A 27,722-nucleotide genomic window follows, 5' to 3' on the forward strand; every position below is an offset into this window, starting at 1 on the left:
CACTCGAGTTTATGCCCCTCTGCTTTCTCTCTCTCTCTCTCTCTCTCTCTCTCTTTCTATCTCTCTCTCTGTCTTTCAACCATTCTGCCTGCAATCTCTTTGGGAATTGTACAATTGACAACATGCACGAGTTGCCGCTGCCATTACTGTTGCTGGCACTGCCTTATGTTGCTGACGTGCATGCTGCATGCCGTTGGCCGCTTTTTGTTTTATTTGCGGCCTGTGCGGGTGGGTTTCAATGAAGTTTTCCAGTATTCAGTTTTCCCCAGTTTCGAACAAGATTGAAATTGTTACAATTACGTAGACTTCTACTTTTGTTGGTTGCTTGTTTGTTTGTCTGTCTGTTTGACTGTTGCTGTTGCTGTTGCCGTTGCTCCTTGCACTTTGCTGATGGTTGCTATTGACAACGCCTGCGGCTGGCTAGGGGTTTATCTGCTGTCATCGCCGTCTGTCTTTGCTGTGGATATCGGCATCCCCTCCCCACCATCACCTCTATCCCCATCCCCATCCACTTACTTACCTGCTCTGCTTTGCATATTCCAGTTAAGCCCAAGGACATCATCATTGTTGTTGTCGTCATTATCATCACCAACAGCAACAGCAACAGCGACAACGACAGAAACAGAAACAGAAGCAACGACAACAACAGGAGCAATGGCTATGGCTATAGCAACATCAGTGACGATATCGCCAAGCTTCTCATCATCATTTGCATATGTTACACTTTATTTATTGTTGTGGTTGTTGTTTATGTTGTTGTTGGTGTTGATGTTGCTGATGTTATTCGCACATTGCATTGCAAAACCAAATTCACAAAAACGCGGGGCTTCTACTAGTGTGTGGGTGTGGTGGGGATGGAGCTGGAGCTGGAGGAAGTGGAGGTTGGTTGGTGATTCGTGGTTGGGGGGACGACAAACTGGGTAGATATAACTCATACGCAATGTTAACCTCGCGCTTTCTTACTCACATTGTTTGCTGCCCTCCGCTGCCATATTTATAGCAGTTACGTGAGACTTTGTTTATGTGACAATTGCTTTTTGTTTCAGTCTTCCTTGTTCCATATAATACATGCATATTTATTTTCTTTGCTTTTCTTTCGTTTTGTTATAATTTCGATTGTGTTCACTTGTAATTTATGCCTTTAAATTGTGCAAGAATTGTGCAAACATTTATTTAGCACCTTTTTTCATCCGTCTCTTATTTTTTTTTTATTGTTTGCTGCTTGTGACTAACCATATAAAGCTGATGACGATTATAATGGCCATGGGGAAGCACTTTGAATTTATTTAATTTTTTGTTTTTTTACTTAAGACGATTTGGTGAAAGTTCGTGCTGTCCTTTTTACATAATACGAGAGCATCTAGACGAGTTGATCTCGGATTTTCTTCTAATTTTTCTTCGAATCACCTTAATTTCACTTGTGTATTAATCTACTTGTTCTTAGTTAAAGGGCTAATCACGTAATTTTCTTAGTTTGATATTGCCAAAAAGCTTATACTAGAAGTTAGCATTCAATAAAATATTTGATTATATCGATTCAACATAAAACCTTTTCTTTAATTTAACCTAGCTAAGAATAAGAGTTCTCAATCCAACCTCGCTGTGTCTGTATGTTGCAGTTGGTTTTGCCTTGTACATTTTTATTGTTTAATATAGAATTATATTTCAATGCCTGATGGGGTCGGTTTGATGCTTTGTTATTGGTCAACAATGGCTGCCATCGGGAATATCATTTTCGCATTTTGATGTCCGATTACAAACTGACAGACCGACAGCAACAACTAGAGCAGCAACAATGCAAAAGGTACAAAGGCAACACAGCAGCAGCAGCAGCAGCTGAAACTATTATGACAGCAAATAACTAAGACAAGAGCAATTTGTTGTATGTGTCTAGAAGCCAACTCTATAGATAGCAATGAATGTTACTCTTGCTGCTATTGCCTCGACTCAAAAAGTTGTTGGCTATGAAAAATGGATCTGCTCCAGAAGATTTCAGTAATCTCGTTCGTCACACTTGGCCGCTCAAGTACAAATTTATGAGCCCTATGCGAGAGAAGGAGAGCAATGGACTGGCCGTTGCCCTGTACTCCCCGCCCCTATCAGCGCTTCACCTCTTCAATGACCAAGCACAGAGCTTGCCTTTCTTCTTTTATTAACTTGTAAGGCAATTCAAGAATGTCATGGGCGAGTGGCTAAAGTATCAGTGCAACTAGATTTGATATGATGTAAGGTTCAATATACCTATCTATTTATCTGTATGCGGGGAATTTCTATTCTCTCTGATATTTGCATGGCAAAATCCTCTCTTTTCACATCTGCGAGACTAAAATGACTTTGGTAAAATTACAATGGCTTTAGCCATGGATAAAAGCATGAAATGGGCGTTGACTCGGCACACAAATCACATAGTAAAGACACAAATGTTGAAAGTCAGACAATTATTGCGACGATGATGATAATGGCTATGGCGATGGGTTGATGATCATCAGGATGATATTGCTTGATGATGGGCGTAATGAACTTTTGCACAAATCTCTTGAATTTATCTATTAGCCTCCCAAAGGTTTGAGTATCTATCATTTAACGATGTCATTTTTACACACACACACACGCACACACACACAGTCGCATACACATAGAGATACATTTTTCAATTAATTAAAACAAAAATGTTTTCCTTGTTTTTTGTTGCTGCTGCTGCGTTTTATACAATTTACAGTTTTACAATTGACGTAAAATATAATTAAAATTGCTCATGTCAATACGCAAAGCGCGGAAAAAAGCCCATACACACACACACACATACGCAATTCAAGGGAAGCCAATGTCTCTGCTCTTCTCTGGCTTCACTGTCCCCTCGTCCTTGTTGTCGTCCCTTTCTCTTCTCTCTTCTCTCTCTCTCTCTCTCTCTCTCTCTCTCTCTCTTTGCCACTCCTTCATCGAATGTGACGTATTCAATCAATGCATTGCAGACAAAATACAAAATGCACTTTTATTGCATTTAAAAACAAATTGAAAAGCCAACAATGAAAATGAAAATGAAAATGGTTAAAAAAAAGCACATACACACATTGAAAACTGAAGCAAAACCAAATCTGGGTCACACATTCAATGCGATACTCTACTCCAGAGATAGATAGAAAGAGATAGCGAGTCAGAGGCAGAGGCAGAGAGAGGAGGGAGAGTGAGGTGGATGGTGATGACGACTAAGCTTCAAATGCCTTTAATAATTGTAACAATCCATAGAATTGTTCATATTTTGTTGGCAAAATTCACATTGATTTACTTTACCCATTGATTGATGGAAAATCGTATTACTTTCTATGTATGTGTATACATGTATGCATCATGGATGAAGAAAAACCTTCAGTACCAATTATAAGCCGATGTTGTTGGAATACGTTTACGGCTTAGTTGGCATTAAATTCGTTGTTTAATTAGTAGTTCAATTACATTTTGATCAAGTTTCAACTGACTTAAAAACGCGACTTGAAAAAATACTTCATATAAAAATATATTATCCAAAATTTAAATTTAAAACTCTTAATCTTAATCTTAACTTTATTTGTTATTAATTCGTATAAAATCAAACAGAAGGGAACGCAAGAATTATATATACAACAATTAAGGATAATCAGGATTTCGATGAAGTACAAATGTAACTCAGTTGTCTATTGGAATCCTTTTGAAAAATTGCGCTTATATTATATTTGAAATACTAATAGATACTGATAATCGTGATGTTAATCATTTTATCTAAATGCACTCTTTCGTGAGAGTATAAAGATCTACACACACACGCACACACACACAAACTGACACACCAAAAAAGGAAATTTGCATTTGTTGCATGTAATAATAAATATTTAGCGTTTTTTATTGTAGTCATTGTTGGCCAGTGTAAGCAGTTTTTGTACGCGGCGCTGAAGGTTCCCGACCCCTTCCCAATGTCTCTTGCCCGTAAACCATTTATCGTGTCTTCCAATGTGATCTACGTATGTACATACATATGTACATATATGTTTGTGCTATATATATATGTATGTACCTATGTACGTATACGTAGTTATTGCTGCATTTGACTGTCTATGGCTGAGTTGATTGTTTTTTGCATTTAATTTTGCATTTCTTTTGTTGCAGCTTTGATTTCTGTTTGCCAGGGAGAAAAAAAAACTAAACGAAACGTAAACGTCAGCATGCAAATGGTCTAAGGGCGTGTCTCTGGCTCTGCATGGTGTGTTGGCCATGTTTAAACATGCATAGATAGTTTTTTATATTTACAGTGCTTTTTTACTTTCACTGCTCGTTAAAAATCGCAAAAAAAAAAACAAAAAAAAAAAACAAAAAAACAGAAACACAAACAAAAAGGAAAGAAAAAGTGCAACAAATGTTTTAATGGCGGCCCACCCACGGGGCAATGGGAAAATTGTCGCCCATTTGGGGGCTAGACCAAACTCTGGCTAATTTCACCTGAAACCAAAATGCAGCTTCAACACAATTATCAATATCTTCATCATATGTCCGATCATCAGCTTGATCATTGGCTCTATCTTCATTAGCTTTACGATAATGATGTTGCTGATGTGGTGTTACTTGCTTTTTCTTTTTGACGAAAGCGCACAAAATTTTCCTAATGAAGCCGGCAACATTCAATTGTACAACTTAGCCGCTCCCCTGCACCCTCCTCTCGGCTAACTGGTCATGCGGTCATGGCCAATGTGTTTGTTGCTGTTGATGTTGACTTTTATGATTTCCATTTCTTAGCATTATTATGGACGTGGGGAAAATCAACAACAAGCAAATAGAAAACAGACTACAGCTAGTAACAGCAACAACGAAAATCAATAGAAAATGCTCAAGTGAATTGATGTTGCTGATGTTGCAGTTGTCGTTGGTGTTGTCGGTGTTGGTGTTTCAGGTCTGCAAAGTTGATCTATGTGCGTATGCCATAAATCGTAACAATAACTACCACCTGCCACTTGCCACTTGCCAGCCGAGACAACGGGCAGACTATCTTCAAATGGTCGTGTGAGAGGCGGCATACGATTTCACTTGACAGACAGGAGAAACACTCAACGACTTCACGAGGGGCCATTCCAAAAGTTTCCAAGATACATGATGAGTGAGAGGAAATACTTAACGAAGCTCGCTTGCTAGCTTTAAATGACCTTCGCATAGACAAAGTGGTGGTGTTGTTGTTGGTTGGTATTCCCTCTAGTGAGACTTTTCCATTGCCCATATTCAATAGTTGCAACATGAAAAATGCGGAGCTAAAACAAAATGATATCGCTCAACTCATATTCGAGATATCAGAGAGCTGAAATCCCATTTATTTGATATTACCACCGCTAGCCACTTGACCACCCCGCCACCTTCACACACACCCACACACATGCCCCTTCGCATCCCTCTGGTCACAAATATTGTCGTTCGTTTAACTCATAAAAAGCCCATTTACAACTGTTAACTTGTACAAAAGTATTTACAGACGATTTAGCAGCTCACAGAATTACAACCAAACGCCACAATTGCAATTGTTTATTTGTCCTTTACCTCCACCCAGCCCACCCATACTGCCAACCCCCAACCCTTTACCCTCAATCTCCCCGCAACTTATGTGGCTCCCTAACACTGGCATCCTCTCTTATTGAAGAACCCATTCTCATCAAAAGCACTTCTCCCTTCTCCCATTGTCACCCCCCTTCTCTCGTCGTCAACCCCATCAGGAGGCAAGCAATAAAAAGTGTTGTTATTTGTACAATGTTGTTTGTGTTTGTTTTTTGTTTGCTGTTATTGTTGTTATTATTACAGTTGTTGTTGCTGTTGTTTAGTGGCCAACACAGCTGCCGCTGACACGCAGAAAATGTTCAATGTTCAACAGAACAGAAAGGAAGAAAGACCAACAACAAAAACAACAACAACGCAAATACGAAGCAAAACAAAAAACATTAAAAATCATAGAGAATGAAGTGGGCGAACACAAAAAGTTTACCTTTGTTCTACAGTTGAATGGGCTTAAAGGAGGTGTACAAGTTGAACGATGATAAAGAGTGTTGATGGCAGAAGGAAGCGAATGGTCAGTGAAAGGTGTGAAAAATGTCATTTGATTCGATGTTACAGTGGAATCTGAGATTGATGAATGGGAATTAATGACCAAATAAATGAATGTGTAATGTGGCCTAAAATTTTTTAGTAAAATTTTTTAATATATTGGATTCATTGGTTGGATTTGATTACAAAACTGTTGTTAGTAAATAATACAACTCCAATTATCAAAATTCGTAAAGTTCCTCACAATATATGCTATAGATCCCTGATTATTGTGGGTTAATTAAGTGACTTCTATTAGTTCATTTCATATAAATCAACTCATAGAACATCAAAACATATAGTTGTTTTACCATATGGTCCTTATTTTTGTTGTTTTAGTGTTAAAATTAGGTGGCCATGGAAAATACAAAAGAAAAACGCTTGAAGAATAAACAATTAACATTATTAATATTAAACATGTACTTTATCTTTTAGTTTGTGTTCCAAATGGAACCACGGTTTCGATCCCGTCATAAGACGGTTGGGATGGGGCAGGGAGCGAAAGCTATTAAATTGATTATTTTGGCCATTCTTTGTTAACAAAAATAGTTTTGCTATTGCTATCTCCATTTTGGCATATTGATGTAAATTTAACTCATAATTTTCCTCTCTTCTCCTTATTGCAGCATTTAATGGGCCGATCAATAGAGGAAAGCAGCGCAAGGTGAGTAAAGAAAAACCATAGTTGATAGAGGCGACGATGCTCCGTCAGTCTCTCTCTTTGCGTGTGTGTGTGTGCTGCTTATTAAAAAAGAAAAAAAATCTAAAAACAGCAGTTGAAAATGGAAAACCGCACAGACACAGACTCACACATACACATACACACACACACCCACACACACACACACACATCCAGAAGCACACATGAGACACTGTTGTGTAGCATTTTTCAAGAATTGGGACAACAAGGCGCATAAATAACCGAGATGCCAACAAAAAACTAAGCGAAACTCAGCAAGAGACTGCACTTAGAATAGCAAAACAAAAAATGCAGAAAGAGATGAAGAGAAGAAATGAGAAGAGAAGAGAAGAGAAGAGAGAGAGAGACAGACAAAGAACCAAGGTGGAGAAGTGGACGGAGCTGGGTTAAAGGAATTGCAACTAAATACGATTGCGCCAAGATGAGAGGCAAAAGCTTTAGCTCTGGGCACAAAAAAGAAAGCAGTTGGATACAGGTTTTCCACGGTCCCAGAGACAGTTGGACAGGTTTATTTTTCCGTTGGGACTGTGTGACAAATCAAGCGAGAAAAAAAATACAGTGCGAGAACCGTGCGTCAATGGCCAGAAACAGAGACAAAAAATAGGGAGAGAAAAGAAGCGAGAACTCAGTAACAAATGTAAAGAAACGGTGTAAAGGGGAAGGGGGATAGTGGAGCGTTATCGTCTCGTAATAGCTAGAGGAAATTGAAAAACTTGCCGCTTACCGTTGCGTTAGCATTTTCTTTGCCCCCTTCCCTTGCTTTGTTGGCAACATCATCTGAACATAGAAGTTCCATGTAAGGCAACGAAGGTGTGCGAAGTGTCTATGGTAACTGCAACATATTGATCTATCTAAACGCTAAAATGTATCGAAAACCTTTAAAAGACAACGATCTCGCCTCTACATACATATATGAAAACAATATAGCTTTAATGGTCTCACAACTTACAAAGCAAACTTAAAATCGAAAAAAAAAACAAAGAAAAATTTGTACACATTAATCTTTCTTTATGGAGAATGGCTGGATGTGCTAGCGTTCCCTTTTCCTAATTTGCCTGACCAGATCTTGTATGAACGCTTCATCGTATCTCGAAGGCGCTGCCATGGTTGGCGATCCAATTGTGCCTGTTGCCACGTGAGTGCTTTTGTCAGTGCACGTTTGGTGTGGGACAGACGCTTCGGGCGGCGTTTGTGGCGTGACAACTCCTTGCGATGCCTATAGAGTGCATAGCTCACAGTATGTCCAAGAGTTTCAATCTCCAGAGCAATATTTTTGTCATTCAAATAATTAGCTGGCATTATTGTAGTTGTTGGTTGCCCCATCGACTTCAAACTTGGAACCTGTGCAGAACCTATGATGAGAGGGTTGGGCAGCCAAGCCAATTAAGAGTAGCCATGGCGACTATAAATGATTCTTGATAATTGACATACTTGCCATGATTCAATTTTGATTTTGTATCAAATTTTTATATTGTATATCGAGAGCACAATGAGAGAGAGAAACTGCCCCCTTACTCGAAAATTTTGACGAATTTATTGAGTTTGTAAGCGATTTTAAGTCGAAAGCATAGTCATAGCCTTCTATGTATTGATTAAAATTTAAGACTACTTAGAACACTTGCCCTTAAATGAGATTCTGTGTTTAAATTAGTAGTTAGTAGTATTACTTTCCTAAGATTTCGTGGTGTACTCAGCATAAGATTTAGTTTAGTTTACATATTTCAATGCATCGCAAATACAAAATTCGGATTTTTTCTCAGTTTTCTCGCAGGCGATTTACTTCATTTGCTGTGTGTCGCTATGTTGTTGCTGTTCATTTGCAAATGCGCTTTGCATGTTTCTGCTAATTGGTAACAGTTGTCGATGGAACACAGAAGTTTCTGCGATGATTCTAGCCTTGCTTTTTCATTCTCTTTCTGTTTCTCTCTCTATTACACTTTTCTTGCGCTGTTTTTTCCGTGGCCTGCATGATTAATGAACGCCGTTATGCTTTTACGAGCAACAGCAGCGCACTGCAGTCGCGATGGCCTTTCTCAACAGCAGAAGCAGCAGCAGCAGCAGCTGTCAGGGTTCAGTCGCATTTATCGGCCATGTAATTTGAACGCATGCGCCGCTGGCTGCCTTAACGTTGCATAAGTGTAAGACACATAGAGCCAGAGCCATAAACTGGAGAAAAAGAAACAATAAAACACCATCAAATTAGAAATTACCTTTTATGTGCAATACGAAACGAAAAACACAGAAATGGCAACAAATTTACACACAATAGTGACGATACAAAGATAGAGAGAGACAGAGAAGTTGGGGAGAGGAATGCCTTCTGGCAGTGCGTTGGGATTACATCAGTTTCTGGTCTGCTCGGCTCTGCATTGGCCTTATTAAGGCAGGTTAAATCGGAACTGTATTTTTCTATGCATTGCGGAAATTCAAGTAAAGTTGCTCATGTTAATGGGCTCTCGGTACTCAGTTTCCAGTTACGTGTAATGCGGCGATGAGTACGTGTATGTGGAAGTATACAAATGTAGATGTATCTGCGAGTGTGTACTCGAGAGACTGTTATACTCGATGCTAATTAACCCACATATGTATGTATGTAGAGGAGAGCGAATTTAGAATTTCAAGTGTCAAATGGAAATCAGTAGAATTTTACTTTTTAGTGTGCAATTCACAAACGACGAAAATATGCAACAAATATACATTTTTGCCTTCCCCCCACTTGCTGTTCGTCCACCACCATCGCCAGCACACAAAGTTTCCACAAAATAACTATAAAAATAAAAATGTAAGCCAAAAGAACGAGTTTTTCCGTAGTCCACATCAAAATGCACATAAATAATAAATGGCAACAACGAACAACAGACCAAAAACAGAACCATAACCAGAACAGGAACCGGGACACAACAGAAAAGAACCAAACAGAACAGAATAGAACAAAACTGGAAACATAGGGCCAAAAATATTCCTCAGATGAAAATTACAGACATTTCTATACACTATTCTAAAATCCGCCGGCTACTGTCATCTGCTGTTTTAATCTTTCCTAGAGGTTATGTCTTAATCGGAGGATCCTTAAGAAAGGTCGATTTAAGATTTATAGAAGTTTTTACCGTATATGTCGTGCATGTTAGAAAGTCAGTGGGTCAGTCATAGCCAGACAAAAAAGAAGTTACTAACTTTTTGGACAAAATGAATTTTAATATACATATACATGTATACATACTTTTGTATATTTTTCTAAAGGAGAACAAAATGTGGCCAAGAGCCTTTTGTTTCGACAACTCATACAAAAATCTGTTAATAATGGAAAAATGCATGACAAAATTATGAAATTAATTTCAAATTTTAATTATGCAATAGCTGCTGCTGCTGCTGCTGCTTCTGTTTCTACTGCTGTATAAAGCATGTAAATTGGCCTAAAGTTGCCCCGTTGCCTTTGCCACTAGAAGTTGGCCCTTTGTGGTTTTTGGGGGATTAGTTGACCAGCTCGAGTGATGCATTTTGTACAAGTAGACACTCTACCCCTTCGGTTTAGTCTAGTTCAGTTCAGAATTTACCAATTCAGTGGTTGTGTGTGTGTGTGTGTGTCTATTGTATGTGCGAGTGTTTGTGCGAGAGTCTGGCTGCCGCTGTTTCAACTTTGATTAGAGTTAAGCTTTAAATTAGTTGCTGCCATTGTCCGTGGCTTTGGTGACCTTTCAGCCCCGTACACAGTTTCCTGTGTATGAAAGTGTGTGTAGGTATTTGGTTTGCTTGGCCTTTGTTAAGATTTTCGTGATGTAAGCATATATAATAATTCGAATATGCCTACATGTGTACCTATAATAACATAATTATTTTAAACCTTAATTAAACGTTTATGCACTAAACTCTTATTCAACAACTGCTCCAAGGAAACCATAAAGGGTATTTCAAATTCGACTCGATTTGATTATAAACAACTGGTTAACGATAATATTAGAGACAAGCTGGGGACATAGTTAAGACCACACACGCTCTACACACATATGGCCCAATTCAAGTGTTAATCGTTTTGATTTTGCCACTGTCAACCAGCAGCAACATGCCTGAGAACAACAACCATAACAGCAGCAGTATTAAGGACGATGAACGACAATCATTCGACCAAAAGTTGGTCTTTGTGCTTCCCAACTTATTAGCAAATACTTTAATAGGACCAATTAATGTCATCTGTGTTGTTGTCGCTGCCCCCAGTGAAATTTACTTGAAACGAAAGTTTTGGCTATCGTTTTGTTTTTTTCTTTTTTTCTTCTTCCTTATATTTGGCCATTGATTGGTTCGCTTGGATAAGCGCGAACAAAGCCAAAGTAAAAACCAAAGTTGTAGATTGAACGAAAATTTGTTAAAATGCATAAAAATTAATTAACAAGCAGCTGCAGCTGCTACTGCCGCCGCTGCCAAGGCAAAAAATAAAAAAGTAAATTATTAGAAAAAGCAAAAGCATAAGAATTTTTAATTGGCTTTCGGGGCAAGATTTTTGCCGTCATCGTCGACTTCTCGCACATTTAAGCCTAATTAACTTTCTACTTAGCAGGCAATTGCTTACGTTGCTGTTGCTGCTATTGCTTTTGTTGCCTTAGATGGTAGATCTTCAGCTTCATCTTCTCTTGGTTGCATTTTTCACTTTGTTTTGTGTTTGTTTTTTATTTTTTCCTGTTGCCTTTGTCTAGCTTTTTTTGTTGTTCCTGCTGCTGCTTCTTCGCATTGCGTCAACTTCTAATTTCATTTCAAGATTTTTGCCGCCGCTTTGATGAGTTGCCATGGCCAAGCGCAGCAGCAGCTAACAAGGTGAAAAGTAGGTGAATGTTAAAGTAACCAACGGCAACCAGCAGCAGCAGCATAGCCGTGCAACAGCAACAACAATGTTGGGAAAAACAAAAGAAAAATGGCAACAACACTAACAATGACAAAGAGTAAACAACATTTAGCGCAAGGCAAGTGAAAAAGCAAAACAACAAAACAAAAGAAAACGGAAAAACAAAAACAACAAAAAAAAAACGCGCAAAAAGGGTTAGAGTAGCAACAAAAGTCGCCAAAAAACAAAAGCGACAAGCCGAACAAACAAACATATCAACTGAAAATGTTGCTCCGTTGTTGTTGCTGATGGTGCTGATAAGTTGTTGGTGGCGTTGGCGTTGGTGTTGGTGTTGCTGCTGCTGTTGTCTGAGTGACAGTCGCCTTCGCAATGGCCAACTCTCTGTCTGAGTTAACTCTAACGCTCTGAATTTGCCCTCCACCGGAAGTGCATATTAAGCGTTTTTAATTTCCAGTTTCGCACAACTTGAAAACTGTTTAGAGAGCAGAGCAGAGTACAACGACAACAACAATGACAAGAGCATAGAAAGGCTTAAGTGTTGTTGGCATGTAAAGGAAAGTGTTGTTCACGTCTTCTGTTATATTTGTTGCTCTTGGCCTTGCTTTACACAGTTGTATTGACTGATACAGTTATATTCCTAAGTTTTAATCGTAATAGACAATCTATAAAAATTCTCAATAAATAAAATTTATGCCCATAATTACATCGTTTTGATATTATTCGGACTGCTCTTTTAGAGTAATTTATTCATATGTACATATGTATTTATTTATTGTCTTTTCAAGTATTAACGTTTCATGTCGAAAATTTTATTAAGTCAATTAAATGGATTCTCTTCACAAAACGGTTAAAGATTATTAAGAAAAATGTAAGCACAAATAATATTAGAAAATCTTTGCTGACATTGATTAATTTATTATGTCTTTTGGCGACCTTCACTATCAGTTAATGATGAACAGGTTGCTATATCTATTCATCTATCGATCTATTTATTTGGCCAACTGCATAATGATGGCGGAGACTCTCTATATGCGGTGTGGCGGAGATTTCTACGTTTCAGTGAAAATGTCACACAGATTACGTGACTTTGATGCGATTGACATAGTCGCGAGATTTATGCGTGTCTTGCAGTGACAATGACATACGCCCTTTTTTGTTGTCTCTTTTAATTTTTTTTGGTGGGCTTAGCAGGGGCCCTCTTTGAACGTGTCTGGCCAATAATTAGAGAGAAGCGAAAACGCAAAACTAATTTAAATGCTTTGGCGTGTTTGGCTAGACAGCGTAGTTGGGCTGCTCCGCATCGGGCGGTGGCGGTAAAGAGTAAAAGATCACGACCAAAAACTTGGCAGCACATGAAAGTTTATGGCGTCGTCGTCGGCGTAATAAACCAAACTGCCAGAAATTGTTGTTCCAGACTTTTGTTTTCTTATTAGCTTTCAAACTTAAGGTGTATGAAGAAAAGCGAAAACTCACAAGAGCCAAGAAAAGTGAAAAGTTACGGAGCACTGTTTTCTTAGAACTCATTTAAGCCCTAATTTTACTTTAATACCTGAGTTAGGATGGATGCTAAGGCAGAAGATGTGCAGATGAAATGTATACAGCGAATTTCTTTCCGAAAAGAAAATGGCATATGTATGTACCTTTGCACAATCGGTTATGATCCTTGCAGAATCCATTATCATGATCTTCATTCATTATTAATGACAAAAAGTCTTCGCGAATAAAAATTTGCAATACTAAATAATTGAAAAGCGTTTCAGATTGAAATAGCAGGCACTTGGTTGGCTTATCCATATAAGAGTGTACATAGCCTAACAGCTAAATATAATATGCAATAATATATATTTCATAGCTGTTGCTTTTGGTGTTCTTAGCATTTCAAAGGCTTCCATTTCCGTTTCGTTCGCTTCGCCCATTTCGCACTTTTCCCTTTCCCTTTCCCTTGGGGCGTTTTGGCTTGGGCTAATGGCAACGACGACGACGACGACGACTTTGTGTCTGGGTTGAATGTATTTGTATTCCATTACATTTTTCAATTTATTTTTGGCGATATCTTCCGAACTAATTTTCACCCGCTTATTTTTTATTCCCTTGAAAAAGGAAATGCAAATGTTAAGCATACGCAGTGGGGTACAGCATTGCATTAGCTGTCAAATGTTTAAATATCCAAGCGTTTTGTTGTTGCAACATTCTTTATCTGGGGAATTCGAAGTAGGGACCCCCTCACTCACTAGCTAACTCATTCACCCACTCGCTCACTGAGTCATTCATTCATGCATTCATTCCAACGCTTATTCAGGCACTCATGCAACTTTCATTCATACAAAACGCCGCCATGAATGCAATGCCCGAGAAAATACAGTGTTTGAAACTAAAAGAGGAGAAGGGTAGAGAAATCGTAAATAAAAGCGCAAAGGCAGAATAAAATACTGAACACACATTCATACTCACACACAAAACACACACACACACACACTCCATAGATAGGTATATATTCGTGCTCCTTCTTGTGAAAAAGGGTAGATTCACGGGGGGAGGTTTGGAAAGACCAGACCAGAACCAGACTCAGACAGAGGCTGAGACTCAGACAAGCATTTTTCTGCACAATTTATGCCTTTTAATGAAAATGGCAGAATGAACAGGCAAAAAAATAAGGAATGATAGAAATAAAAGAAAATAAAACACGCTAATAACTTTTAAAAAGAAAATTGTGCAGCGGCCTTTCAATAGCTCACCATGTTAGCGTGTATTTGTGTCTATGTATGAGCCATAAGTTACAACATTTTAGCCTCTTTTTTTTCTTCATGCAGAGCTCTTACCAAATTAGTGAGGCCAGGGCGTGCAATTTGTATACAAGCTTTCTGCTTTTTAGAGTTCATTTGTAAAAGGCACAAACAAAAAAAAACGAAGAAAAAAGTAGGTAATAAAAAAGTCGGCCAATTTGACTAACTAATTATATATCATTGAGGGTAAAGCAAATGCTCAGCCATGCAACAACGAGAAGACAAGAAATATATGTAGCCATCAATTAGCCAAGGCCAATTTGGTTTTTGGTTTTGGTTTTACAAAGAGAGTTTCCTTTACAGTTTATATAGAGACAATCATAAATAACTTTTTTCTTTGGTTTCTTTGTTTATTTGTTTTTTTTTTTTTGTTTTTTTTTTATTTCTTGTTTTGGCTAAAAGTAACGGGTCAGGCAAATTGCACATTAACCTCAAATTGGCCATAAGAACATCCATTCATGATCCACTGCGTCCCTTCTGTTAGCCATCTTTCTATGTATTATTACATTTTATGACTTTGTTTAATGCATTTAATTGCACAAATGGTCTTAAAGGCAACAAAAGCAAAATCCATTAACGAAATTAAAAACGAAGACAATACACAACAGCAACAGCAGCAAACCAAAAAAGAGAAAGAGAGATAGAGCGAAAAAAAAAAGAGAAAAGAAAACAGAATGTGCACAAACAATGGTTTAAAAAAGATCTACTTACTTAGAAAAGGCAAGCTGAGACTGTTTTAGTGAACATTAGTTTGATGTTGTCCATTTCCATTCAATGCGGAAAAAATTAAAACTAATTCGATGCCATCTAAAATGATGAAACCAGTAAGAAAGCAAAAGAAATTTATAATGAGCGTATATTACGAATCACTTCAGCCCATGCAAATGGTAAGATCTAATCTAAAGCAATGTGACTATGAGGAACCTAAATACCCGTTTATATTAGATAGTTTTGCATTTTAAACTATTAGGCTCAAATGGTTTGGTTGGCGGAAGTCACTTGGTGCTGGCCTAAAAATAATATTATCGACTGTCGAGGGAGGAAAAAAAGTGCCAGGTCACTTCTTCGATTTATTTTTGGCTTGCTCAAATAACACCATTTGGTCTAATTGGCCCGGGGGCAGCTGCTGCCAATTCAAGAGGGACAGAGGCAATGCCAAGAGTCAACAAGTCGCTGCCCCCTGTCTTTCTGAGGTTTCTCTGACACTACGTTTTGTGTCTGATTGTGTCTTGTTGTGTGTCTTATGTCTTACCTATGTCTCTATGGCCATTAAAAAGAGCTGAAACCGAAACTGACATTGATATTGATGTGATTTTCTATGCATTTTGTGCGAGTTATACACAGTTATTATTTATGTTTTAATTTCGATACAACAGAAAATAGATTTTGCTTGGACCTTGACTTGCTCGCGCCAGCGCTTTTGTTGTTGATTATTGATTTTGAAAAGCACAACAACAAGACAATGAGCCACTATAATTGATCACGTTCATGGACCAATTTTTTGTTGTTTTTTTTTTTTGCTTCTTTTTAGTTTTTTTTTCTGTTTCGATGTTAAGTTGTTGTTGCGTTGACTTAGCTTGGCGATTATTTCTTTTCATGGGCATTGCGGCTGAATTGTGTTCTGCTTCTGCTGCTGGGCCTTGCGAGAGCCTTAATTGACAGATGCCAGAGAACTTTCAGTCTTGCAGCAATTAAAAAGGAGCTCAATTTTAGCAACAACATCTTAAATTGTTTAGGTAGTGCTAGTTATACCCTGTAATATGCCCCAATCAATTATAAACATATATACAAAATCGGACATTAACTTGAGATTATTTCGTAAAAATATGTATTACTTAAATGAAGTACGACCATAAGGGCCGAAATACTCATAAGATGCTTCAAGACATTACTCTTGTCAACCTCTGGTCAATCAATACTTTATTCACAAAGATATATTGGAAAAAAAAAACTTTACGCCTGAGAAATCTTAGCAGAATATAGTAAATTTTACTAATGTGGTCTTAAAAATTTCTCAAGGATGGGTATATTGATGTCGTATCCTGTGATGCGATGTTGGAGTAACTTTTATCCTTGTTACTGCAGCAGCTGTAGCATCATCATCAACGTCAGCAACTTCATCATAGACATTGGCCATTGGCCATTGGTCATTTTGGGTTGGGGCTATCTTCCTTCTTCTCATATGCTTGATAAACTTGCCTTGTCTCTTGCATTTGGCCTACAAAACACGAAGGCGGACATTTAAGACCTGTCCCTGTCGTTCCCCTGACTTACCTCTCTCCCGTCACTTACCCGTTCAGCAGCATTACCACAAGAAGAAGAAAGAGCATCACAGGAAAAAGTAAAAGACAGGGAGAGAGGTAGATGGAGGGAAAAGAAAAAAACAGATATTTGACCTACATCAAGTTTTCAAGTTGCTTGTTTGTGTTTTTTCTTTCTCTCTCTCTCTCTGTCTTTTTTTAATTTTAGTAGAGGCTTCTTCTCGAGCTTCATCATCTCCAGCATCATCATCATCATCGGTCTCTGCTTTGCTGTTAAGTTTGGTTTTTTGGCTTGTTTTTTTTTTTCTTCTCTTTTCTTTTCTTACCATCAACCACAACATTTGCGCATATTTGGTCAACTGACTGCATTTTATGGTATACTTACTTACTCATTGCTACTGCTGTCTCTGTTGCTCCTTCGTTGCCGCCTCTGACTGTTATTGTTTTCAATTTGGTACGGCATTTTCATTAATTTTTCAGCAGCTTTTATGAATGTCAGTCAGTGTGTCGAAGTCCATGTCGATGTCTTCGTTTTCGGTTTCAGTACAGCGTCGTCTCGCCTACGCATAAAATATTGAAAGACATTTCCAGACCCGAGACGGACCGAACCGGGCCGGACCTAGCTTGGCTTGGACTGGACAATGACCAGCCATAACCGCAGACGAGCTGCCGAAGGTAGAGAAGATGGTGGCGGTAGATAGTTAGAGGTGGAGAGAGAGAAAGGCCAGCCTACGTCATTTTGTCAGTTGGCATCCATGAACATCTTTCAGCTGATTCATAAAAACAAATTTGCATTTTTTTTGTAGGTTTTTAATACTTTAATATTTGGGGCACATGCAACTGTCTGTTTGTATGTGCGTATGCTCTGGTAGAGCAGACAGTATAATAAGCTTGATGTCACTATTAGATATTGAAATATATTTGAACTTACTCAGGTAAAGCTAATTGTAAGTTTAATCGATTTAATCAACAGAATTGATTGATTCGTTTGTGTATACAAGTAGTTAAAGTCTTTTCATCCGAAACAATCTCTGTGTGTTCTCTTCAAATGAGCAACCTTTAAGAATATATTTCAAGCATGTAACTCTGGCAGTCATAATACAGATAGAGATATGTGTTTGAATGAGTGGGAGCCATGAAGTGGTGAGAGTGGTGGCAAGGGATGGAATATGCTCGAATGCATAGCAATCTAAACAGAATGGGAGAGAAGAGAATGGTTCAACGTTTAGATGCAAATCACTTGCGAAAGGCGAGCAAACTATGCAAATGAGTGCAAAAATTAAATAATTAAAGCCAGACCCAGTCCCCAGATAGGACGGACATATCCACATATACACATATGTGTAAATGTGCTTTGAGTGCGTGTGTGTGTGTGTGTGTGTGTGTGTGTATATGTGAATGGTGGCTACTGCTGCAGCATTGCACAAAACTGGCACAGCAACTTTTTCTTTAAACGGACTCAGCTGGTGGTGTGATGGTGGTGGTGGTGGTCTTGGTGTCTTGCGTTGGCCATAGAGCCAGTTGTAGTTGATTTGCTCGACTTCAGGGTGTCGAACCGGATGGAGAGAATGGTTAACTTACTCAATCACATACTTTACTTGTAGCTTTTTTATTTCTTCAAAATGCAATTGTCCCCAATTGTTGGTCAATAAAGATTAATAAACAATTAGTATTAAAATGGAGTAAGTGGTAACCCACATAAAAGTCATTGAACTGGACTTAGGCCTAGTCACAGATACAGAGTCAGTTTTTGAGTCAGCTGACTCACCAATAATTCACATGTCTGTGCTAAAAAGTTGATAACCGAACAATTTCTCTTTCGCAACTTATTTTTTAAGAGGTTTTCAGGTCACTAGGCTGCCAAAAGCAACAACATCAGCAATAGTAACAACTTTTAACTTAAACTCTGTACTCGAAAATAATTCAAGACAACTTTAAAACTAAGTTCACAGCGGGTAATTGTTGATAATTGGAAATTATACGACAATTTGCTGTGAAATTCAGAGCATTTGAGACCCAGTTTGAATGAAAGCAATGTCAGACAGACGAATAGACAGACAAACGAAGGCAAATTGTGAATTTCGTTCCCCTTTTTTTTTCTCTGTTTTTCTATGTATACTACTCGCACATGAAAAAGAAAAAGTTCCGGAAATAATTGTCATAAGTAGTTTGAACTTTGTAAAAAATGAAGTCATTCTAAACTCCATAGTTTGTTGCGTTAAATTTGTGATGCCCTTCGAAAGGCGGTCACATTATGAAAGGGTGTTAAGACGAATCGAATCTTAAAATGTTTACAAAGCTTCCCCATAATTTGAATGTTAATTACCTAATGAACTTATGGTTTATTTTATTGTCTGATCAAGTCTATAATGCCATTCGCAGTTAAGGGGTATCCAAACGTGTTACTGTAGTATGTTCTACCATCTATATAGGGGTCTGGTTCACCTTTCCCCATGTAACTTACTCTGGTTTTTTTTTTTTTGGATCAGTACTTTGGGACTTTGAATAAGTAAAACCTGGCCTGGGGCCTGGCCATGCGCTCAAGATCTCGATCGCTTATTATAATAATTAAGAGAAATGAAAGTAAAAATTTTTTTTTCGGTGCGTGGGGTTAAATGATTGGGCATAAAACTGAAGTTTGGCCATGATTGGGCAAATTTTTATTTTGTGAATTATTAATAACAAATAAATAAACACTTCGAATAGTATTGTGAGTAGATTTTTTGACTCATTCACTTGATGTGTGTATGTGTGTGTGTTCTTGAAATTCAATTTAATGATTTGCCGATTTTGCACAGTAGCTGCTATAGAGCAATGTTAAGGCCTTTATAATCGATGACTCTCCATCCACGCCCTCCGCAGCCTCTTCACCTTAACCGAATTCCAACTTCAACTTCAACTCGCAGCTACAATTCACTTTCTAAAAATGAATTCATACCATAACCATAACTATTCAAGCATATGTGTATACATGTATACGTAGATATGTTTGTAAATTTATGTATTCTTCTGGCATGTATGTATCTGTGCTTCTGTATGTGTTTGTGTATTCCATTTGATAAACGATTCAAGCGATATGAAATATCAGAAACTATTTTTTGATATATTTTACTTTTAAAATTGATTGCCCACAATTAAAAGTTCAGCATTCAAAAATTAAAAAGCAACTTTCCATAGTGCGGCAAGGGAAGGGAAGTGATAGATGGCAGGCAGAGGAGGGAAAGGCTTTTATATGTGTATGTGCGTTCGTGTATGTGTAATAACTTGTTAATTTATTTGCAGCAATTATTAATGCAAACATATATTTTTTATATAGACAGCGACAATTTTAGCTCTATATCTTTGGGCTTATTTCATGCATAAATCATTTCCGTTTGTTTGCTGGTCAATATTATAATTACATTTTAATTTATGCAAATATATAAAACATATATACATAAGTTTAACAACAAAAAAAAAAGAGAATTTAGTGAGCGCAAAAAACTAATGACAAAGTGCTGGCTATATGCTAAATGCAAAATGCACAAAGCAAATCCTCTAAAAGGAAAGAAAAACAATAAAAAAGCCACCATATTGAAATAAAATAAAAGTTTAGGGTCGAACACTTTGTTTTTCGAGAGGTCGTTAAACCAAGAGGGCAAATATAAGCAAAAATTAACAAAGATAAAAAACACGTCTGGGCAGAAATGCTTTTAAAATTTATGACAAATATTTGTGTAAAGATTTAAAAGGGGAAATTAGCAATAGAAAATATTAAAAAAGACAATAAAAAAAAAAAAAAAACAACAAATAACTAATTAAACATCTGTTGAATTGATGGCATTAAAACAAAAACTGTTGCTAAGGAAAGTTGTAGTCATCGAATTAGCGTCAATCATAGAACAGCTGCATCCAACAATTTATTATGAGCCCTTTCCTAAATATGCACACAATAAATGTTTCAATGGAATCTTTTCATTATGTCATCATGTTGTATGAATGTTTCTACTCGTAAAAATTGAAAGTGATTTCAATATGTATTACAAAACTCAATTAAAGGCGTTAAATAGCCTTGCTCTATTGATATAACCACCCACACATACAACACATAAACACGTTATTTTTGTGTGTGCGAGGGTTGGTTAATAGGTCAGTGATTTTTATTTCACAGCAGGGCCAAATCGGTAGAAAAAGCCGCAAAACGCCCCTTCAAACAGTCAGAGACTTATTAACTAGCCCACGAACAAGCCTCAAATGAGGACAAATCAGGCAGACAGACATAGAGAGAGAGAGAGAGAGAGAGGGAGATAGGAGAACTAAACCAAATTCAAATTCAAAATGAAAATGAAAATGAAAATGAAAACGAGCTCATTGATCAAATTTTGATTGACAAGTCCGCCGAGTGGTTTTGTTATTTCTTATTTCTTTCCCCTCGCTTGCCTTCGAAGCTCCATTAAGGAAATTTGTATGGCATTTTGTCATTAACCACAATTAATCCGTAAGCAAAAGCAACTCGAATAATAACAGAAATCCGCAATGAATTTAAATAGATTTTGACGTGCAACAAAAGTTATTGATCTCTTGAGTTTGCAAAAGTTCTCTAAACAAAATTATGCTTAATTGTCCGCATAATTGAGCTTAAGCCAGGCACAATAACAACAACAACACACACACACACACAACACAGAAAGATAATGAAATGTGACAAGGAAATGTAATTTGAGATACTTTTTAGCAGGTGTTAGGTGCCCATGTTGACATTGATGTTTGCTGCTGTTTCGTGTTGAATTTCTTATTCGACAGGTCGTTCGGGTCAGGCAATTAAGAACTAACTTTTGGGCCGTAAACTGCAAAGATGCAATCACTTAAACACAAAAAAAGAGAACAAGGGCAAACCGCAACAAAGCAACGGAAGTGAAGCACTCAACAAAGATGATGATGATGCTCCCACTAGATAAACGTATGATATACGAGTATTCTCATTTATATATTTATATGTACGTTCATATCATTCTATCTGAAGAAGGCCATTTGAATTAAATTGCTCTGGTTTGAATAGAATAGAAGTATATAACATATACTTACATACATATACAGATACTTAGGATATTCATACATATATAATGAAATTTTAACCTGACTGTGAAACATAACATTTTAGTGGTCATCAGTCCATCAATTGACAATTCTGACGCCATCTGCAGTTTTACAGATGCTGTTATTACAGCTCAACAGGTTTTTTTTTATTAACCTGGCAACCATTTTTTACTTTTATTACTAGTAAAACCCAAATAAGATCCGATTACGTCGATTCAAATACTTTTTAAAGTGGGAACAGCGAACAAAAAACCAGTCATATTTGTGGCTCAGATTAAACTAAAAGTACAGTTGAAGGAATTGGAAAATCATTGCTTGTCAGTAGAAACCGTAAATCCTATACTCACACATAAATACATATACATATACATATGTACAATGTACATACATATATACTTTAATTGAAGGCATTGAACCAGAAGTTAAATCGGATCTGTTATACAGATCTCCACTTTGATTTCCTCAATATGTTCAGTTAATTAATTTAAGATAAAGATCTCTTAATATAAAAAGAAATTTTATTAAATGCAATTTGCATTTGCGTTAAGAAAACATTCCTCTTGGTCTCTTCAGCTTCGTACGTATACGCGATATGAGTCATAGCCTCACATGGGCCAACCGGCTTTTTTATGGCTAGGCGGCTGGGGCTACACGCGTTGCCAATTTAATTGCAAAAAATTTAAATTTTTTGTTTTGAATTTTCGTTGTGAGCTTTTTGCAACAAATTCGTGCTCTGTGGCTGCTGTGACTTGGATTTTTCGCTTTCAGCTTCGTTTTCGGTTCGCTTAATGTGTTTTCGTTTCAAGATTTATTTAAATGCATTAAACTTTAGAGGTCAACTTCCTTTCACTACGAAACGAACGAATGAACGAACCCAACAAACACGTACGGCATACGGCGCACGGCGTTGGCGTTGCCAAAGTGAGACATGATAACGGCCCCAGACTCCGCTCACCGGCACCTCCCCTTCCCACCGTCTCCACCTCATCACAGCATTCACACAGTTCATCCGCTTTGTGAGCGAAAAAAAAATACACATATACAAATGTATTCTGAAAACAAAAATCAGCCACTAAATTGTGACATGTGACAAGTTGCCTGCTGTATTTCAATGTCGTTGAGAAGCCTTTTGCATATTATACCCTATACACAAAAAAAGAGTATAGGTTGCATCCACTGCATGCAACTTTTGATAATATACCGAATTATGAAATCGATTCTTATCAGTCTAAATCTTGGACTTTGCTGTTGTGTCTGCCGATCAGCCAATCTCTAAGTTCTAATCAGGTCAATAATATTTCCGAAACCAAGGGAAACCATTAGTAAATTTGTAGGATATCAACGTTTCGATCCAAATACAGAAACGATTTTATTCTTATTTTTTGTTTCAGTTTTTATTTGCATACCTTTCAATGCTGTTGCTGATGTTGTTGGTGTTGTCGTTGCTGTAACCGTAATTTTCCATATGACCTGCAAAATTATTGAAAGAAAAAAAAGGGAAGAAAGCAAAAGCAACAAAATAAAATAAAAAAATCATCTGCAAGTTCATTTAAATTGAAATCCTGGTCGGGTTTGAGTTTTGCTTTTGGGTTCGGGTTTGGGCTTGGGTTTGGATCTGTTGTGGCATATTTACATTGTCGTTGTCAATTTTATGGCCAAAGAGAACCCTGAATGAAAGAATTGTGCGGAGGCTGAGTAGCAAGGGGCAGAAAGGCAACAATGAGAAAAAAATAAAAAACGAAAAGGAGGAGCAGGGCAGCATGTCAGAAAGTAACTGCATAAAAGTTCCTTGTAAATTTAATAAACTTTTATAGATGCGTGTGACGACGACGACGAAGACGACAGCAACATAGGGATCGGGGCGCAACGAAAAAGCTTTAGCAGCAACAACAGCAGCAACATCAGCTGCCATTAATGCCCGACAGACAGGCAGAGAAAGAGACGAATAGTAGAGTCCTTTCCGGCAAGGGCGTCCAGAGCATTGTATCTCCTTCCAAAGGGGGAATATTTGAAAAGAACAGGAACCTAATACGATACTAACCGGATATCTAAAAATTACTCATACTAACAACCTTTCGAAAAGCACTCGTTGAGTCATTGAAATGGTTTTAAAATACATGTTTTCCAAAATGGGATTTATCAAAAGAGTTCTCCGATTGATGATGTGCAATCTTTCGCCGGTGAAAAACAAATGCAATTGGTTGCTTTTGATGGCTACGCTCCTGACTTCGCTTGGCTCCTTATTTCTTATGCTGCCTCCTACTCTTCTTAGCCTGTACCCTTACCAATATTGTTGATGTGCTTGTGCTCTTCTTGTTGTTGTTGGCATCGAGTGATTGCTCCATGGGGTGCACTTTGGTGACTCGCGACGACGACGACGACGACGCCATCAGCAGCCAGGAAAAAAGGGAAAGAAAAAATAAACTTTTATTGTATCCGCATTTCAGTGTGACAACATTTTGTTTGCTTTCTTTTTGACAAAGACAGAGACGGCGACCTGATCTGTCCCGCTGTGTGTGTGTGTGTGTGTGTGTGTGTATATGTGAGTTTGGTGTGTGAAGTTTAAGTTCAACTTTTGCCACATGTCAGAGATTGATACTTATAGCGAAAGTGATTTATTTACTGGTGGAACAAAAAGAAGGAAAAGCACGTGAATCTCACCATGACGTAAATTGAGCCAAATGGCCAAGTCATGACAATTTGATAATAAAGCTAACAGCTGTTCATAATGATAAGACAGTGCACACATAGAAATAGAAAGAGGGAATAGATACGTATACATATATGTAAAATAATAAAGAGAGATAGAGAGATAGATGCAAGTCAAAAGTTCACATATCACAAAATTTTTGCATTGTGTCTCGTTTGCCTTTGGCTTTTTCCTACAGTTCTGCAGATGTGACCGAACAAAAAGTACAACAATAAAAATACAAAAAATATATAGAGAGGAAAACAACAGTTTGGAGTGTGTGGGGAAGGAACATTTATACATACATAAAAATCAATGTATTTATATTGTCTTTTGGCTATAAAAATAATAAATAAAAATAGCAGCAGCAGCAGTCGCGGCAACTGTTGCAATTGTTGCAAATGCCAAAGTGAAAAGGAGTATAGCCAAAAACCAGTTTGTGAGAGGGAGGAGAGGCGAAGAACTATATCTTTCCCACACACACACACACACACACACACACAGAGACATACACACTTCCATACAAATCCAAATACAAAAGCATGCACATCGAGATGAACATATATATGTACATACATACTAATGTAATGCAAAGTTATCGTTGGCCATTGTATGCGGCAAGAGGCAAAACCAAACCAAATACAACAACGAAAATGACCCAAACCCGTACCAAAAAAAAAGGAAAAAAAATTTTAAAAAATAAGTCGTCGGACCGACTTTGATTTACCTTCCAGTGAAACAATTATTTCATGACCAATATGAAATCTGTTAAAAATTTTGTCCTATGATAAACACGCGTTTTCTTTAACACACTTAATTAGTTTGTTACTCTAGCTCCATGTAGTCTGTCAAAACAGACTGGGTGTGTTTGCAAAAGGACGGACGCATTGACCGGACAAGATCGACTCGGATGTTAAAGAAAATATATTCCCTATTCAATAGGATACGATTCTATTTACCTGTTACGTAGGTATATACCATTTGATCGTATGGGTGCATGGTATACAAAGGGGAAAAACCGGAGAAGGAAAAAATCCACTACACAGAAACGTCCAAAGCCAAAGCAACAAACCGACACCAACAATTGCGTTTCCACGGCCAATTGAAAGCTAAAATTGCATTTTGTGACTGTAACTAGGGAGCCGAGCATAAAGCGGAGCGCTCTCTAAGATGTGGCTTGGAGTTTGCAGACCTGAGACCCCATACCCATGCCCATACCCATACCCATACCAAGTACCCCATACCAAGTTGCTGCGTGTTGAGTTACCTTCTTTTTGCTGCCGTTGATGCCCTTGCATAAGAGTTGCAATTTGCATTGCATCTCCGTAACAACCAGCAGCAGCAGCAGCCAGAAGAACTGTGTGGCAAATGTGAGATCATAAAGTGGGCTAGAAGCTGAAACAAGTTAAGTGGATGGGACCACTAAATTTGCCCACTAAAATTTACTCAGTTGGCAAATCGAAAGTTTCTTCAAATAAACAGAATAAAAAAGATACACACACATTTTTACGACGTTAAGGATTCTTTTCTGTGCCTCAAGTTTTCCGGAATTTCAATTTGATGTCAAGAAACCAACTTAAGAAGCATTTGAAATTGGCTTTGATTAAGGAGAAATTTATTAATTTCGTTTATTTTTTACTATGTGCTTGGGAAGTGATTCATGAAAAACAAAATACATTTTGGGTTTTCGCATATTTGCATACGTTCAGATACTTCTTGTCTTTTGTTGTAGTATTTTTTTATTAAATTTGTTGTACTTTGTGAGTGGGAGTGAAACAGGGAGCTGCAGAAGGCTCTACCTCTGCTTTTGTCGCCTTTTGTTGGTGTCCAATTGCTGCCAATTTGTTTGTGGCTGGGCTACCATTTTTTTTACTTGCATTGTGCTATTGTACTGCTGTTGTGTTCCCTTTTTGTCCGTCTATGGTTGGTTTTTATTTTTTATACATACATACATACATATATGTATATGTATATGTTTATAGCATGTATGTGGGCCTGGAGCCTGGCTCCTGTCACTGTCGTTGTCATTTGAGGTCAGTTTAAATGGTTTCCTGTCAGTTGTGGTCTTCGGTTTACCAGCAACGGCAACGGCAACGGCAATGACCATGGCAACCAGCAACAGTCGGAGGAACAGCACTCCTCTAGCAATGTTTGGTGCCCATCATTTTGCATACGTTGCACAATATTCAATAAAGTATTCATTCATATTTCCACCAGAGATTTAACGAACTTTTTCCCCCCCAAAAACCCTCGCCCATTTTAATATTATTGCGTAAATTTTTGTGTGTGTTGGAATGCCGAATAACGACAACAGCAACGACAACGGCAGCAATCGTAAACGCAATCTCTGGCCTTGCGGCATGCTCTACTTAGTTGCAAACATTCAAATGGAAACCGAGAAAATGAAAAACGATGCATAATTAAGCGCATTTTCTTTTGGCATGAAAATGAACACCTCAAGGTGTCAGAGAGACGAAGACATCAATTCAATGCAAAAACCAAAAATGAGATTCGTTTTGTGGCTGCCACAAATACCAAAAGAATTGCAACAGTCAAACGGCTAAAGCTGACGGAGCACAATTGTGAGTTGGAGTCGGATTCGGCGGCGGCGGCGGAGTTGACTGACTAAGACTGTGAGTGACGGCGACGACGAATGTGACACCCCAGGTTAGCTCAAGTGGAAATGCATGCAGCAGCAGCAACAACAGCAACAGAAGCCCTACACATTGCCGCCACTCGCCATGGTTTCAAGTTGTTGCAAGTTGCCAGTTGGTGTTTGTGTATGTGTTTAGTTTTTTAGTTTTTTTTTTTTTTGGGGCCAAGTACTTCAACATGATAGCAGCTTAGTTTTTGCCAAGCCACGTTACTAGACTTTTGCCAGAACACAGAACTGAGAACGAACATTTGTACATACGTAAGTGGCACATGCGCGGCAGAGCCAGTTGCTGCGTTAATGATACGCCTGTCTAGCCAGAGATAGTCAGTTTACTTTCGAGGTAAAAAGAGAGAGAGAGACGGGGAAGATTCCTGACATACGCAAAATGCGCTTGACTTCTTCCTTCACTCTGTGTTTTGTCCTCCTCACCGCTTATCCTCTTGTTATTTGTTGCGTCCTGCCTGGTCCCCTCTGCGTATGCGTAATGTATAAGCTGAAAGCTGCCAACTGCCTTCTGGCATCTGTGTTGCATTATGCAAAATGTTTTGCTGCCCTTCTTGTTGCTTGCCTCAGGGAACCACTGAAAATTCTTAGCTTTAGGTCATGGCTATCAAATGGTTTTCTTTTGTGGCT

General features: G+C 37.9%; 3 protein-coding genes across 4 annotated transcripts in view; 1 reads left to right on the top strand and 2 right to left on the bottom strand.

The window, feature by feature from the left end:
- LOC6638890 overlaps nucleotides 1–27,722 on the top strand; it is a 103,577-nt gene that overhangs the window by 9,409 nt on the left and 66,446 nt on the right. Inside the window, exon 2 of the mRNA XM_002062508.4 lies at nucleotides 6,717–6,754. The gene's annotated coding sequence lies outside the window, so the exon portion shown is untranslated. The remainder of the gene's footprint in view (nucleotides 1–6,716; nucleotides 6,755–27,722) is intronic.
- On the bottom strand, nucleotides 7,700–8,251 carry LOC111519191. The gene is made up of 2 exons (XM_023178641.1): nucleotides 8,222–8,251; nucleotides 7,700–8,142 (listed from the first exon to the last, which is right to left on the bottom strand). Exons 1-2 carry the CDS (start codon nucleotides 8,226–8,228, stop codon nucleotides 7,799–7,801), a joined length of 351 nt encoding a protein of 116 aa, XP_023034409.1. The 5' UTR covers nucleotides 8,229–8,251; the 3' UTR covers nucleotides 7,700–7,798.
- Nucleotides 23,150–27,722, bottom strand: part of LOC6638889 (carboxypeptidase N subunit 2) — an 82,011-nt gene continuing 77,438 nt past the window's right edge. The window contains exon 8 of one of the 2 annotated variants that reach the window (XR_002724273.2): nucleotides 23,150–23,214. The gene's annotated coding sequence lies outside the window, so the exon portion shown is untranslated. The remainder of the gene's footprint in view (nucleotides 23,215–27,722) is intronic. The other variant, XM_023178631.2, reaches the window with a different exon arrangement.

Source organism: Drosophila willistoni (assembly GCF_018902025.1).
Source record: "Drosophila willistoni isolate 14030-0811.24 chromosome XR unlocalized genomic scaffold, UCI_dwil_1.1 Seg144, whole genome shotgun sequence".
Taxonomy (NCBI): Eukaryota; Metazoa; Arthropoda; class Insecta; order Diptera; family Drosophilidae; genus Drosophila; species Drosophila willistoni.